The 16,330-nt window shown below is 45.2% G+C and overlaps 1 protein-coding gene across 1 annotated transcript; it reads left to right on the forward strand.

Annotated features, from left to right (window-relative positions):
- The first annotated feature begins 4,091 nt into the window (after positions 1-4,091).
- Positions 4,092-16,193, forward strand: XAB2 (XPA binding protein 2). Its single transcript, XM_075272831.1, has 19 exons — positions 4,092-4,192; positions 5,831-5,979; positions 7,244-7,367; positions 7,460-7,657; positions 8,283-8,417; positions 9,088-9,252; positions 9,384-9,528; positions 9,614-9,765; positions 10,068-10,187; positions 10,479-10,610; positions 10,708-10,839; positions 10,961-11,074; positions 11,160-11,322; positions 11,402-11,592; positions 13,668-13,790; positions 13,892-14,072; positions 14,624-14,726; positions 14,811-14,914; positions 16,062-16,193. Exons 1-19 carry the CDS (start codon positions 4,169-4,171, stop codon positions 16,121-16,123), a joined length of 2,517 nt encoding a protein of 838 aa, XP_075128932.1. The 5' UTR covers positions 4,092-4,168; the 3' UTR covers positions 16,124-16,193.
- The last annotated feature ends 137 nt before the right edge of the window (positions 16,194-16,330 follow it).

Consider the following 16,330-nt stretch of genomic DNA (forward strand, 5'->3'; position numbering starts at 1 on the left):
CAGGCCAAAGTCTGGAGGAGGCCTGTATCACATCCCAGCTGGAATGGAGAGAGGCGGATGCTGGGTCTGTATTGGCATTGTGAAGGCTAGACTGGTCTCACCATCTATGAGCGTGCACGCAGGGCCAGCAGCATCTCGCCTCTGGCTTTGCATATGCAACCACGCCCACCAATGACGCAACAAAGCAGGAAAACAGAGGATTTTACAGCAACGAAGACTGATGAGTATGCGACGTGGGAATACCCCTTTAAGTACACCCACGGACAATAAAGGACACTACATCGTGTCCCATTTAAAATAATGCAAATTGTAACGGACGCAGCTAGTGTCCGATGCTAAAATCTTGCGCAGACATTAGCATCGGACACTAGCTGTCGGACACCGACGCTTTGGAGTATGTTCACATGAAGGAATTTGGTGCTGAATTTGAAGCAGATTCTGCCTCAAAATCAGCTCCTAATTCTGCCTGAAACCAGTCTCTATTCATTTCAATGGGAGTCAGATGCTGCTTTTCCTCTAGTGGATTTTTTCAGCGAATGCTCCGATTTTCAGGCAGATGACTCCTATTGAAGTGAATGGAAGGCAGAAAATACCACCTGGCAGCTGTGGATTTTGACGTGGAATTTGGACAATCGAAAAATTCTGATTGAAATTCCTAAAGCTGAAGTTTCACATATCTACGAGATTTTGTGACTATCACTGAGGACAACTAGTATATAAGGTGTTCAGGCATGTAATATACAGCTGACTTGGTACTTGGACTCTGGTATATGGAACCTAAGGTGAATAATGATGTAATATATCATATACCCAGACATTACTGTTACCTTTCCAAAGTAGGAAAACTCACACCAGAAAATTCACAGATTTCGCCAACAGGATGAGGGACCCATCTGATGCCCCTTGTTTGTATAGAGCAGGGTAGGGGCCTGGTTGGAGGAGTAAGGGGAGATACAGACGGGAGGTATACAGCGGAGACACATTATATACAACAGGAGAAGATACATAACATGTAGTATATACACAACAATATAAAGCTAGAGTGCCTGATTGTTAACCCTTTCCTCAGCACACGGTATGGGGATTCTTAATGATTATTGACTAGCAAAAGTTATATCTGATTTATTTTATTTCCAGTACAATATAGCACAACATTATTAGGATGTTACGTGTTACCATCTGGATGTTCTTACTGGAGTTGAGAACAAATAAGCATAGAGGGCATTGGTTCCACTGTCTAAAACTTTTGCACAGTGCTGTAGTTATGGAGTTACACATGTAGCTTATATCCTAGGGGAAAAACCTGTGGCTTATATATTTATAGCGACACATTTGTGGCTAATATAGTTATGGGGCACACATGTGGCTGATATAGTTATGTGGACAGATATGTGTCTGTTATAGTTATGGGAGCACACCTATGGCTGATATAGTTATGGGGGGCAGAGATGTGTCTGTTATAGTTATGGGGGGCAGAGATGTGTCTGTTATAGTTATGGGGAACACCTATGGCTGATATAGTTATGGGGGAAGAGATGTGTCTGTTATAGTTATGGGGGGGGCAGAGATGTGTCTGTTATAGTTATGGGGAACACCTATCGCTGATATAGTTATGGGGGGCAGAGATGTGTCTGTTATAGTTATGGGGGGCACACCTATGGCTGATATAGTTATGGGGGGCAGAGATGTGTCTGTTATAGTTATAGGGGCACATCTATGGCTGATATAGTTATGGGGGGCAGAGATGTGTCTGTTATAGTTATGGGGGGCACACCTATGGCTGATATAGTTATGGGGGACAGATATGTGTCTGTTATAGTTACGGGGGGGGGGGGGGCACACCTGTGGCTGATATAGTTATGGGGGGCAGAGATGTGTCTGTTATAGTTATGAGGGGCACACCTATGGCTGATATAGTTATGGGGGGCAGAGATGTGTCTGTTATAGTTATGGGGGGCAGAGATGTGTCTGGTATAGTTATGGGGGGGCACACCTGTGTCTGTTATAGTTATGGGGGGCAGAGATGTGTCTGTTATAGTTATGAGGGGCAGAGATGTGTCTGTTATAGTTATGGGGGGCAGAGATGTGTCTGGTATAGTTATGGGGGGGGCACACCTGTGGCTGATATAGTTATGGGGGGCAGAGATGTGTCTGTTATAGTTATGGGGGGCATAGATGTGTCTGGTATAGTTATGGGGGGGGCACACCTGTGTCTGTTATAGTTATGGGGGGCAGAGATGTGTCTGTTATAGTTATGGGGGGGCAGAGATGTGTCTGTTATAGTTATGAGGGGCAGAGATGTGTCTGTTATAGTTATGGGGGGGCACACCTGTGTCTGTTATAGTTATGGGGGGCAGAGATGTGTCTGGTATAGTTATGGGGGGGCACACCTGTGTCTGTTATAGTTATGGGGGGCAGAGATGTGTCTGGTATAGTTATGGGGGGGCACACCTGTGTCTGTTATAGTTATGGGGGGCAGAGATGTGTCTGTTATAGTTATGGGGGGCAGAGATGTGTCTGTTATAGTTATGGGGGGCACACCTATGGCTGATATAGTTATGGGGGGCAGAGATGTGTCTGTTATAGTTATGAGGGGCAGAGATGTGTCTGTTATAGTTATGAGGGGCAGAGATGTGTCTGTTCTAGTTATGGGGGGCAGAGATGTGTCTGTTATAGTTATGGGGGGCACACCTATGGCTGATATAGTTATGGGGGCAGAGATGTGTCTGTTATAGTTATGAGGGGCAGAGATGTGTCTGTTATAGTTATGGGGGGGCAGAGATGTGTCTGTTACAGTTATGGGGGGCAGAGATGTGTCTGTTATAGTTATGGGGGCACACCTATGGCTGATATAGTTATGGGGGGCAGAGATGTGTCTGTTATAGTTATGAGGGGCAGAGATGTGTCTGTTATAGTTATGGGGGGCACACCTGTGTCTGTTATAGTTATGGGGGGCAGAGATGTGTCTGGTATAGTTATGGGGGGGCACACCTGTGTCTGTTATAGTTATGGGGGGCAGAGATGTGTCTGGTATAGTTATGGGGGGGGCACACCTGTGTCTGTTATAGTTATGGGGGGCAGAGATGTGTCTGTTATAGTTATGGGGGGCAGAGATGTGTCTGTTATAGTTATGGGGGGCACACCTATGGCTGATATAGTTATGGGGGGCAGAGATGTGTCTGTTATAGTTATGAGGGGCAGAGATGTGTCTGTTATAGTTATGGGGGGCAGAGATGTGTCTGTTATAGTTATGGGGGGCACACCTATGGCTGATATAGTTATGGGGGGCAGAGATGTGTCTGTTATAGTTATGAGGGGCAGAGATGTGTCTGTTATAGTTATGGGGGGCACACCTATGGCTGATATAGTTATGGGGGGCAGAGATGTGTCTGTTATAGTTATGGGGGGCAGAGATGTGTCTGTTCTAGTTATGGGGGGCAGAGATGTGTCTGTTCTAGTTATGGGGGGCACACCTATGGCTGATATAGTTATGGGGGGCAGAGATGTGTCTGTTATAGTTATGAGGGGCAGAGATGTGTCTGTTCTAGTTATGGGGGGCAGAGATGTGTCTGTTCTAGTTATGGGGGGCAGAGATGTGTCTGTTACAGTTATGGGGAGCAGAGATGTGTCTGTTACAGTTATGGGGAGCACACCTATGGCTGATATAGTTATGAAAGGGGCAGACTTATAGTTATGGGGAAGCTGAGATGGTTGAGAGGGGCACACCTGTGGCTGACATACTTATGGGGGAACTGTAGCTTACTTAGAAGGAACATACAAGTGTTTATGTAACAATATGTAAAGGAAGATGTACGTGGCCAATGTTACTTATTAATATATAACTTGTTGGTGGGAGCGAACTGTATAAATTCATGTCAGCATGTCAAAGCAACTGTTTGTGGAACTACAACTCTCAGCAGCTCCCAGACCTCTGACACTGACCACTCCACACACACACTAGACATCGCCTTAGATTACAGCGCATGCCCAGAAAGAAATTGCCTGCCCATAACCAAAATGGCGCCCCACGTTTCGAAGCATAACAGTGATTCAAAACTACGTACAAGAACGTCCGTTACGTCAGTGAAGTGCAGAGGCGTGGTACGGGTTCCATGAAGGGACAATTCCCGGTAGTGACGTTGTAATTCGGAGCCGCGGAAACCACAACATGCCGGATAAAGACATTGCATTTGTAAGTTATTGGTGACACTTGTGTATCGTGTGTGAGATATAGCTGAGGGCTGGTGCGCGGAATGCTGGGGATTGTAGTCCGCTCCGAACTGTGAAGCTTCTCCGTGCGTGTAGTGGCCATGGAGGAGGACGTGCACTGGTAATAGTGATACATAGGGGGGGTCTCTATCAGTATACCTTACTTATACAGTGTATACAGGTTTCCCTTTCATAGACCTCTGCTTGCTGTCAGTGATTGTGACTAAATCCTGGTCCTGCTCACACTGCTGATGGGTTTGTTACAATGGTGGCGACTAAATACGTAAGCGCCTCATTACTTCTCATGGCGCTACATTCGTCATCCATCCGCCATGTTGCCCTGCGACTCCTTCACCGATTTAAGTAAATAGATTCATATCGCCACCCTGAGACTTCTTGCGATTTAACTCCAGTCACCCAAAAAATCCAGCGGTGCTCGATTGTCTTTGCAACTGGAAGTCACAATCGTGGCATCTTCAGGGTCGTAATGTGACTCCATTTACTTGTATTGGTGAAGGAGTGACAGGTCAACATGGCGATCTTTGGTCAGGCGGCAAGAGTCATGGCCAAAGTCCCCGTGTAGCCTTAGCTTAACCTGCCAGCTTGGATGTAGACATGGACGGGGGCCTTTTACGTGAACTTCTAACGTCAGCAAGTCCTTACTAAGTCTGGTATTTAGCCACTACTTTGTTACAATGTATCAGTCCAGACTGTGAGCTGAGAACACATTGTAACAACCCTGAACTTTGTATAAACAAAAATTATTGTGTTCACTGAGGTTGGAAGCTGTATATATATAACGTATATAGTATATCCCCCAAGAGCACAGTATAGTATGTATACCACTGAAAACCCAATGTATCACCTAGTTCATAAGTGTCTCAACGCTGGTGGTCCCTCCACTGAGTTCCCCCCCGTCCAATGATCCTGTTTGTATGGAGTGGTGGTCCTTCATGTGCACTGCTTCTTCATTCCTCTCTATGGGTGTGACAAAGATGGCCAAACACAGTACACCATAGACTGCAAATTGAGCTAATGGTTGGTTGTGGGGTCTCTAACGGTCAGACATCCTATGTAAGTTATTGCCAGAGAACCCCTTCAGTGCTGTATTCTCTCCTGTATAAGTGATGGTGTGCCAGGATATGTTGTCACTAGGTTGGGGTTATATGGACTGACCACTGGCACCCTGTACAGCTCTATGGCTTCTATGCACAGTGCAGTGGTTATCTATATTCATCTTGATTCCCTTGAGTAGGTCTGGGGTGTCCTTCTTTTCACAAGGTATGAAGGTGAGCGTCCGTGTGCCAAGAAAATTTTGTAGAGAGTTTAGTCATTTGATTCTTGTGACCAGTGCAGGTCCCTGTATACAGTTCCCCATGGTCAGCAAATAATGCCATATCCTAGTGACATGCCTCTCCTCTGCAATACTCCTTGACCACACTGAATATCCTCAGAGGAGTGATTTTTCACTAGGTAGAACCTATAGAAATTTGTTCTCTTGACCCTTCACTCATTGGTGATATATATATATAATAATGTGTATTTTTTTTTTTGGGGGGGGGGGATGTATATACAAATTTTTGGCTTTTGATGATAGTCACTGACCTATCCTTGTGTACAGGAAGAAGATGACTTACAGTTTGAGGAGGAGATCCTGCGTAATCCCTACTCTGTCAAGTGCTGGATGCGATACGTTGAATCCAAGCTCTCGGCACCGGCTCATACACTTAACCTCATCTACGAGAGGGCGCTTAAGGAACTTCCGGGAAGGTAAGTGTCAGCTGTGGTATCTATTACAAAAATTCTACCCATTGGGGAAGGTGATCACATACAGGAACAGGATTGGGGTCAAGTCAAGTGAGATTGGAAGAAATTTAGTCAAAGCAAGGGAATGCCTTGAAATAGCCTCGCTATATATCTACCGCCACTACATTGGTCCTGCTGGGCTTCTTTGATTTTCCTGCAGCCATGGTGTGAGATACAATCACTGGCCTCAGCGGTCTTATACCTTACACGTGAGTGTCACTACTAGTGGTGACATGGGTGTGCGGCATGTCACTGGTGCAAGAAGATCAACAAAACTGTAGGGAACTAACAGAGTGTTTTCAGGGGATTTTCAGGTTGATTTTATGTAAATTTCTCTCCGATGTCAGAAAACCCTTCAGATCATATCAGTCCTGCTCTTCTTTATAAATGACTGCCTTTGAGCTCGGCTCCATTAGGGCTGAGCTGTGATCTATGACTACAGCTTTGCTACAGTATCTAATGGTAGTCTGACATACACCCCCTGTCCCATCATTGGTTCATGCTGCTACTCCGCCTCTTGGATGCTTAATATAAGCTTAAAGGGATTGGCCACCTTCAGACCAATATTGACCATGGTCATGTGACTTACGGTCCATGGTCATGTGATGAGCACACAGGTGCACAGCTGATTACCAGGCTGATGTCTGATTACTGTGCTGTGACTGTAACGAGCAGCACCTGTGTGATCATCACATGACCATGGACCGTAGATCACATGACCACGGTCAGAGTTTTATCCACTAGAAGTAACAGAATGAATGACAGCAAGCCGAAATCTAGAAAACCGTGAGGAATTGATACAGAAAGTATATTGGAAAATTGTATATCTTTTTATTGTACATTTGTTTGTCAATATTGGTCTGAAAGTGGCCAACCCCTTTAAGCCCATTACCAATAAGGAACTCTGAGTGGACAGATCAGGGCTCGTTCACATCTGCGCCCGGTCTCCGTTTCCTGCACAAAACAGGGGCAGGAGATGGGAACCTGCAGGCGTCTTTCAAACCCATTCATTTGAATGGGTTTGAAAAGTGTCCGGCCGTGAGCGCCCGTGAGTGTTTTATGCTCTCCGCGGCGAAATAGTTTTTTTTTTTTTTTTTTAACCGGACACAGAAGACGGAAACCTGACACGAGAAACCCGAACACTGGTGTGAACCCAGCGATAGCTGTATTTTCCATGAATCACATATTCTGCGTATATAATATACATATACACTGTTGTATCCTCCAGCTACAAGTTGTGGTATGCCTATCTAAAGCAGCGCAGGAAGCAAGTGAAGAGGAGATGTATCACCGATCTGGCCTTTGAGGAGGTGAATAATTGCCATGAGAGAGCCCTGGTCTTCATGCATAAGGTATAGAATATATAGTATCTGCAGTTGTCATCCTGCCTCACTGTCTCTCCATGCTTTGCTTGAGACTGATGTGATGTCTCTTCCCTGAACAGATGCCTCGTATATGGCTGGATTACTGCCAGTTCCTCATGGACCAGTGTAAGATTACCCGCACCAGGAGGACATTTGACCGGGCTCTCCGTGCTCTTCCCATTACTCAGCACCATCGTATCTGGCCCCTTTATTTACGCTTTGTCCGTGCACACTCCCTACCAGAGACTGCGGTCCGGGTCTACAGGAGGTACTTGAAGGTACGTGTCTGTCCGTATTGATAATGTTGTATCCACAGGCTCATGTCAGATATTCTTAAAAGTGTCATAGTAGTAACTTATTGTACACACTGATCAGACATAACATTAAACCCTAATAGTAACCCTAGTAATTATCTGCAAATACATTCAAAGCAGTTCTTAATCCTCACTGTTCCCATGTGAACCCTTTCCTCGGCTTTATATTACTTGCTTGTATCACTGTTATTTATATGCCGTGACCCTGTGGATAAACTACATTTCCCATGATTCACCTGCCTGCTCTCAGTCTCTGTGTACCCCTTCCTTCTCCTCTTGTCCCTGTAATGAAATCATTGATAATAAACGACTCCGACGTCTGAGATCACATGTTAGTGTGACGTTACGTTTGCTGTCTGAACTGCTAACTGGGAGGGGTAGTGAGCTTTCAAGCAAAACATCACTCTAAGGTCTGACCGCCCCATTGATAACCTATCCTTATGATAGTCAACATTATTTTTAGCCCAAAAAACTCCTTTAATATTATGGCTTGGCGGTGTGTGCCTTAAGGATCATGTAACAGGAGAGCTCCAACCCTCAGACATGTCGTATCAGTGTGACGCTAACATTCTTCTCCTCCACATGACAGCTCTTTCCTGAGAATGCAGAGGAGTACATAGAATATCTCCGGTCTATCGACAGATTGGATGAAGCAGCCTCCAGACTGGCAGCCATTGTGAACCAAGATGACTTTGTATCAAAGGAAGGAAAATCTAATTATCAGGTGAGTGTGTAAAGGGGGGCACAGGACGACCCCTCTGAAAGAAGCTGCTGGTCACTAGACCAGTGGAAAATATGATTTTATCAAGGGGCATTGCCATCACTTGTACACTTCTCTGAACCTGTTGACTCGTAGAGAGTGGTCCAAGGCAAGCACCCTTGTCCCTGATGCACACATAAGCTGGTAGGGGCTTTCTTTGTAGGAGGTGCGGGGCTGCGCTCACTTGGTTCCTTTATGATCTATTCATTTCGGTGACAAGATTGCTGCCTCCACAAAAATGCTGACCCCTGATACTTCCTGCTCTGTAGAGATCACTACACATTATCAGCACAAGCAGAACTATATATATATATATATATATATATATATATATATATATATATATATATATATATATACATTTGTGTGATAGATAGAGATAGATTACAGATGGACCACCATTCACAATAGGGAATATCACAGCTGTCATCCTTCAGAGCATACCCATAATTCTTTCTGATAGAAGACACTGAGTTATCCCTATTTGTTCCTATGGTCAGCACAGTAGGTTACATACATATATATATATCTAACGCATCCCAATGTGTGGTGTTTTGTTGTGTTTTTTTTTTTTTTTACCTGAAATCTTTTTAATTGTATGTTATAACACCGACTGCGTTTCTCTACTTTACAGCTATGGCAGGAGCTGTGCACGCTTTTGTCCCAGAACCCAAGCTCTATCCGCTCCCTTGACTCTGCAGCCATCATTCGAGGCGGGCTGACGCGTTTTACAGACCAGAGGGGCAAGCTGTGGTGTGCACTGGCTGAATATCATACACGTAGCGGCCATTTTGAAAAGGTATTCCATTGATTGCCATCTTTTCTCTTACAAGATATGCCAGCCTTATCCACCCTCGCCCCTCCACATACCCACCCACAACCTGTCTCTTCACCTCCTTTATTGCGTACTCAATACATTCTGTATTTCAGGCCCGAGATGTCTACGAGGAGGCCATTCAGACGGTCACCACCGTTCGTGACTTCACTCAAGTGTTCGACAGTTACGCTCAGTTTGAAGAGAGCATCATTGCTGCCAAGATGGAGAATGCCAGTGAGGGGGGCAAAGAAGAAGAAGGTAAGAATCGACCTTGTCTGTGCATTTACCTCCATTTCATATTTGGTCTTCAGTGCCCTCATATTGTCCTTTTATATGCTGTTAGATGACTTGGATCTAGAGCTGAGATTGGCGCGCTTTGAGCAACTGATGGAGCGGAGACCTCTGTTACTTAATGGGGTATTACTGCGACAGAACCCTCACAATGTTCATGAGTGGCACAAGAGGGTGCAACTATATCAAGGCAAGCCACGGGAGGTAAGTCGTATATGATGTTGCTGATTTAACCTCTTCTAGGAGTCTAATCTACAGCCACACCCGCAGCTCCATAGAAGTGAATGGAGAGCTGGTCATACAAGCACACTGGCTGTTCATTCACAAGGGCTATTTAAGGGGACTTGGAGGCTTTTGGTCGCCTGTTCGCTGGTGGACCAGAGGTTAGGCCTCCAGCGATTGGCCATTTCTGCCCTGACCTGTTGATGGGGGCTAAGTGTCCATAGTCACAACCCCTTTAACATTGTTACAGGGTCACTTATTTTCCATGTATTTCTGTCTTTTAGATTATTAACACGTACACGGAGGCCGTCCAGACTGTGCATCCAGCAAAGGCTACTGGGAAACCACACACATTATGGGTGTCCTTTGCAAAGTTCTATGAGGACAATGGGCAGATAGATGATGTGAGTTGTTTGTTGTTTTTTTCCTTTCTTTCAAAGATGTATAGATCTTGCGCCATTGTGAGTCGCCTAGTAGCGGGGATGTGCACCCATGTTGTCAATGTTTAAACCCCTTTTATAAACACTGTCACACCTGTCCAAAAGTTGTGTGTGATGTTTCTGCTCCATTTATGTGACCAATGGACAGAGGTGGCGCTGTTTCTGAATGAAAACCTCCATCATGGAGAGCTCTTAGCGGAGGGTCACGTTTCCTTTTATATCTACTTATGAGTTCTTCTGTTTGTTCCTCTACAGGCTCGGGCGATTCTCCAGAGAGCGACCCAGGTGCAGTACACACACGTGGATGACTTGGCCTCGGTTTGGTGTCAGTTTGGCGAGATGGAGCTGAGACATGAGAATTATGAGGAGGCGCTGATTATACTGAGGGTACGCACCTAATAGAGATGAAGACTCTGCCTGTGCATTCTCTTTTGTGCTCCTGGATCTTGAGTATACTTGACGCTATTATGTCTATTCCTTGCAGAAAGCAACAGCAGTGCCTGCCCGCAAGGCGGAATATTTTGATGCCTCCGAGCCGGTGCAGAACAGACTGTACAAGTCTCTAAAAGTCTGGTCCATGCTGGCTGACCTGGAGGAAAGTCTGGGCACATTCAAGGTACAACACTAAGCCTGCCATTGCCCATCGACACAACGTTGTCATAGACTTCTTATAATGTCCGTGGACCTGCGTCCTTGTCCTCATGTGCTATAATTCTCTGCTGTTTCTCTACCCACAGTCCACTAAGGCGGTATATGATCGCATCATTGACCTCCGCATAGCCACGCCGCAGATCATCATCAATTACGCCCTCTTCTTGGAGGAACACAACTACTTTGAAGAAAGTTTTAAGGTAGGTAGAAGTTTCTGCCACAAACATGTGTACATCCTCACCTCCTAGGGTTGTTCTTTTAACCACCATGCCTCTCTCTCACCAGGCCTATGAACGTGGCATCGCCCTGTTCCGGTGGCCCAATGTGTATGACATCTGGAGCACTTACCTGTCTAAGTTCATTGCTCGCTATGGAGGGAAGAAGCTGGAGAGAGCTCGCGACCTGTTTGAACAATCCCTGGATGGCTGCCCTCGGAAGTTTGCAAAAAGTTTGTAGAGCTAAATTTAGGCGGGTGGACGGACGACAGGCTTTAGTTTAGTGACTTATTGTTGTCTCTTATTTGATAGATATATTTCTACTGTACGCAAAACTGGAGGAAGAGCACGGGCTGGCCCGACACGCCATGGCGCTGTATGAGCGAGCCACTCAGGCCGTGGAGCCAGGAGAGCAGTACGAGATGTTTAACATTTACATCAAGAGGGCGGCTGAAATTTATGGCGTTACCCACACCCGCAGCATTTATGAGCGGGCCATCGAGGTACAGGCTTTAGTTACTATTCCCACCCTGCATTCCCATGAGGTGACATAATGCTGTAGTCACAGGATGACGTTAACTATGACATCTATGTCAACTTAACCCCATTTAGGGTTAGGCTTTTTAGGTTTTAAAGAGACGTTGCCATTGTGTAATATATCTCTAGCATATTCCATTACTTTATATGATGGGTGGGGGGTCTAATCTCTGGAACCCTGAACAATCCTGATAATGGATGGGGCATAGTGATTTGAAGCAAGGCATCGTACAAGTGAATGGCTGCAGTTCCCTACACAGTCGTGTGTGGTCGGGAACACTACTGAAACAGGGAAAACTTAAAGGGAGTCTGTCATCAGAACCCAGCATATCAACCAGGCCTGTATATAGATGGGTTAGGGTCACCTGAATCTAACAGTGTTCTCCTCTTGTGAGTCAAAGCCCCCATTTTTTTGTCAATTTGCAGATTAGCTCTTTAGACCAACGAGGGTATTGTCATTGCTCCAAATAAGTAAGAAGCCACAACACCCATATTGCTGGTAACAGACTCCCTTTAATAGGGGTTATATGCTATATCCGTGCCCTGAACCCTTTATTACCAGGATCAGTGTTGATCCAAAGTTGGACCCCCACAAAGGGGTTGTCCAACAATAGTCTTTAGGACCCTCATAGGCAGGATTGGTGGTGGTCAGTGTTCCCATTCATTTCAATAGGAGTGCTGTAGATGGCTGAAGTCCAGCTCTTGGCTATCTCTGGCACTGCCATTGAAGTGAGAGGGAAGTCCGAGCGTTACCAGTCCTGCCCACATTCAGCCTGGCTGTGTATAAGAATGAATGTGGAGCGGGGCAAAGGTCCTGAAGGCTTAAAGGGGTTGGCCACTTTCAGACCAATATTGACAAACAAATGTACAATAAAAAGATATACAATTTCCCAATATACTTTCTGTATCAATTCCTCCCGGTTTTCTAGATTTCGGCTTGTTGTCATTCATTCTGTTACTTCTAGAGGATAAAACTCTGACCCTGGTCATGTGATTTACGGTCCATGGTCATGTGACTAGCACACAGGTGCACAGCTGATTACCAGGCTGATGTCTGATTACTGTGCTGTGACTGTAACGAGCGACACCTGTGTGCTCATCACATGACCATGGACCGTAAATCACATGACCATGGTCAGAGCTTTATCCTCTAGAAGTAACAGAATGAAAGACAGCGAGCCGAAATCTAGAAAACTGAGAGGAATTGATACAGAAAGTATATTGGAAAATTGTATATCTTTTTATTGTACATTTGTTTGTCAATATTGGTCTGAAAGTGGCCAACCCCTTTAATTTTATTGGACAAACCCATTTACATTGTCATAACCTTGCAATATGTAATTTCTTCATAGAATGGGATTCCCCTTTTAACATTGACGGCCTAGTTTTAGGTTAGTGCTAAAACTGGGAAAACTCCTTTAGGCCAAGGCCCCACATTATGGAAATGCAGCTTTTTTTGTTGCGTTTTTTTGAGCCAAAGCCAAGAATGGCTACAAAGGAATGGGAAATATATAAGAAGTTCTTATATTTCTACCTTCAGCTCAATCCACTCCTGGCTTCGGGTCAAAAAAAAAAAAAGCAACAAAATCTGCAACAAAAAAAGCTGCGTTTCCGCAATGTGGGGCCTCAGTCTTAAGGGCCCATATACATTTCTGTGTTACAGCTAACTTGGCACCCACAAAAATGTATTGGGCCTCCGACTGCATACTTGGCATGAGAGCAAACAACAGTAATAGGAGCGCTAAAGAGATGTCTACTGTACCTCTGTATGGCCATCGTACAATCCTGAGACATATAGAAATATTATATGGAGTCAGTAAAAACAAATTGTATCTTGCTCCATCAGATTCCATGTGTTCGGAGGGTTCTTAGTGCTGCCTGCAGGGGAGAAGATCCCTATACATGTGAGATCCATAGGGGCCTGTACACCAATATATACAGCTATGCCAAACTTGATGAGGCTCATTGCACGCTACATGAGTCCATAGGCAAAGGTAAATCTCATGATGTTTTTAATGGTCTCTTGTAATTCTCTACTTAGATTTTGCCAGATGACCAGGCCCGGGAGATGTGTCAGCGGTTTGCTGACATGGAGTGTAAATTGGGAGAGATTGACCGTGCGCGCGCTGTGTATTCCTACTGCTCCCAAATGTGCGATCCCCGGGTGAGTTGTTCTTCATAGCCAAGGATTTTATTTTCGCCTTGAGTCCCCCTTACACAGAGGATATCCTGACGTGTTCTTTAATATAAATTTCCCCATTACAGTTGACATCAGGGTTTTGGCAGACCTGGAGAGATTTCGAGGTACGGCACGGTAATGAGGACACACTGCGTGAGATGCTGCGGGTCAAGCGTAGCGTACAAGCCAAGTACAACACACAGGGGACGTTCCTTGTGTCCCAGAGGTTGAGGGCCGAAGGAGGAGGAGCTGGCGAGGACAGCAAAGGTAAGACGACCGTGTACGGGGTGTGTAGGTTGCACATAGGCAGCCACCAATAACAATAGGGAGCAGAGAATTTAAAGGGGATTTCCACAATTTCTTAAATTGATGCCAAGCACAGCTGCAATACAAGTGTACATCACTGTGCTTGGTAAGTATGGAGGAGGCTGCTGCTGCCACCTCTTTACCCATTTCATCAGCCGTGATCTTGGGTTTCGGACCCGTGACTAACTTTGACTACTAAAGGATGGTCATTGGTTAATAATTCCTGGAAAACTTTACATAGGTGAACCAATTTGCTGTGTTATACCTACTGCAGTGTGTAAAGATCTCATGCTCAGTACAGACAACATGTATCTTGGTATCTTCCTCATCATCCACTATTGCCCTACTTACTGGATGTCTATAAGTGTTCACAAACATCCTCAGTCCCCCATAGGATCCATCGAGTATAAAATGCAGCCTCAGCGTCTCTGGCTTTATGAGCAGGACCCTTAGTGGAGGATACGTTTCACCAGGTCTCTATTCCAGCATATTGACACGTTACGTCTTTTTAGAACCTGTGGATGAGATGCAGGCCCTGGAGCAGAAGGCAGCCGTGGTGGCGGCAGAGGCAGAGAAGGATAAACCTCAGATGAAGGAGAAGATCCTCTTTGTCAGGTTTGTAGAGCCCGGACCGTACCCTTCCTCCCTCCCTGGCAGCATTGTTCTACTTTTAATGACACGTTTTAACTTTATGTGCAGGTCTGACGCCTCCCGCACAGAGCTAGCAGAGCTGACGCTTCAGAATAATCCAGATGAGATCAACATAGGAGACGAGGATTCAGAAGAGGAGATGGAGCCTGACGGTACGTGACAAATTCAAGGCTGTAAAGTCACATGCGGATGATTTAGTTGCCGATATTTCAACCACAGAAAATCGTGCTCTTCTTCGGAATGGGGTTGTGCAGGCCCTAATGAGATATCTCAAGATTATGTAGAAGAGTAAGGTGCTGGCATGTGGATTATTCAGTGGGAAGAGCAATAAGTTCTTATCCATATTCCTTGTTATGTACAAAGTCAAGAAGGTTATCACAGCTTCTGTCCTCTTACATGGCACATGCAGGGCTGAGTGTCGTCTGTATTACTAATATCATTTGACCAATTTATGGCCAAAATACTCTGGTCATTAACAGGTTAAAAAGCTGGTGTGTGTCTGATTTAGGGAATCTGTGATCTGGAATACTGCTTAGGGGTAAGTCTCTTCTCGTTTTAGGAAGCTTCAACCTGAATATTAAAGTAGTTGTCCTGTTATGGACACTTATCCCCTGTTCTGTGTCCAATTGCCTGGTCCCCCAGTGATCAAGAGGACAAGGGGCCCATAGTACCCCTAAGGTCCCCTGGTGAATTGAGTGTCAGTGCACTTATGTGACTGGTGCTCCATTTACTTCAATGGGAATGTGATCTCCAGCAGCCCCATAGAAATGAATGGAGCGACTGTCCCAGAAGCGCACTGGCACTCTATTCACAAGGAGGCCGTATGGGACTTTCAGTCCCCTGTTCTCCTGATCACTGGGGGGGCCTGGCAATTGGATACTTTATTCTCAGTCCTGTGGATAAGGGATACATATCTATAACAGGACAATCCCTTTAAAACATGTCCACACAGCACATGAACATACACCTAGACTGAAATGCATGATGTCCTGATATGTAAACATCAATTTAGGCTGGAAGGTATGGGGGGAGGAGACGTGTCCTCTAAAGGTGCTTCAGTGAATATATAGGGGTGCATGGTTAGGGGTTGTACCTGATATATTGCCCTTCAGCTTTGTTCTCCTCTGTATCATGTTTCATCTTGATGAAATAACAGTACTGATATTCTTCCTGTGCAATATGCCCATGTACACACCAGCTACTACTGACAGCCATAGTCCAGGATATCAGAAGTGACGCCTGACGTGTCTAGCCTTTAAACTATGTGAAATTTTACAATTTTTCCGTTTCCTTCCACAGAGGTGCAGCTCGAGCAGAAGTCGGTCCCTTCTTCGGTTTTCTCTGGACTTGCCGATGACTGAACCCAATTCCCAAACCCTTCCCCACCAATATAGAACCATGAAATAAAGACAAAAACACCATTTTTTTTTTTCATTCTCCTTGATCGTTTTATATACAAATAATTGCAAAATCATTTAATATAGATATTTATAATAAATCTGTATGTATATTATAAATACATGTGGCGGGGCAGCTTGTCATCAGCTATGGAGTCCAGACTCGCTGAG

This window comes from Leptodactylus fuscus, chromosome 5 (genome assembly GCF_031893055.1).
Source record: "Leptodactylus fuscus isolate aLepFus1 chromosome 5, aLepFus1.hap2, whole genome shotgun sequence".
NCBI classification, from domain to species: domain Eukaryota; kingdom Metazoa; phylum Chordata; class Amphibia; order Anura; family Leptodactylidae; genus Leptodactylus; species Leptodactylus fuscus.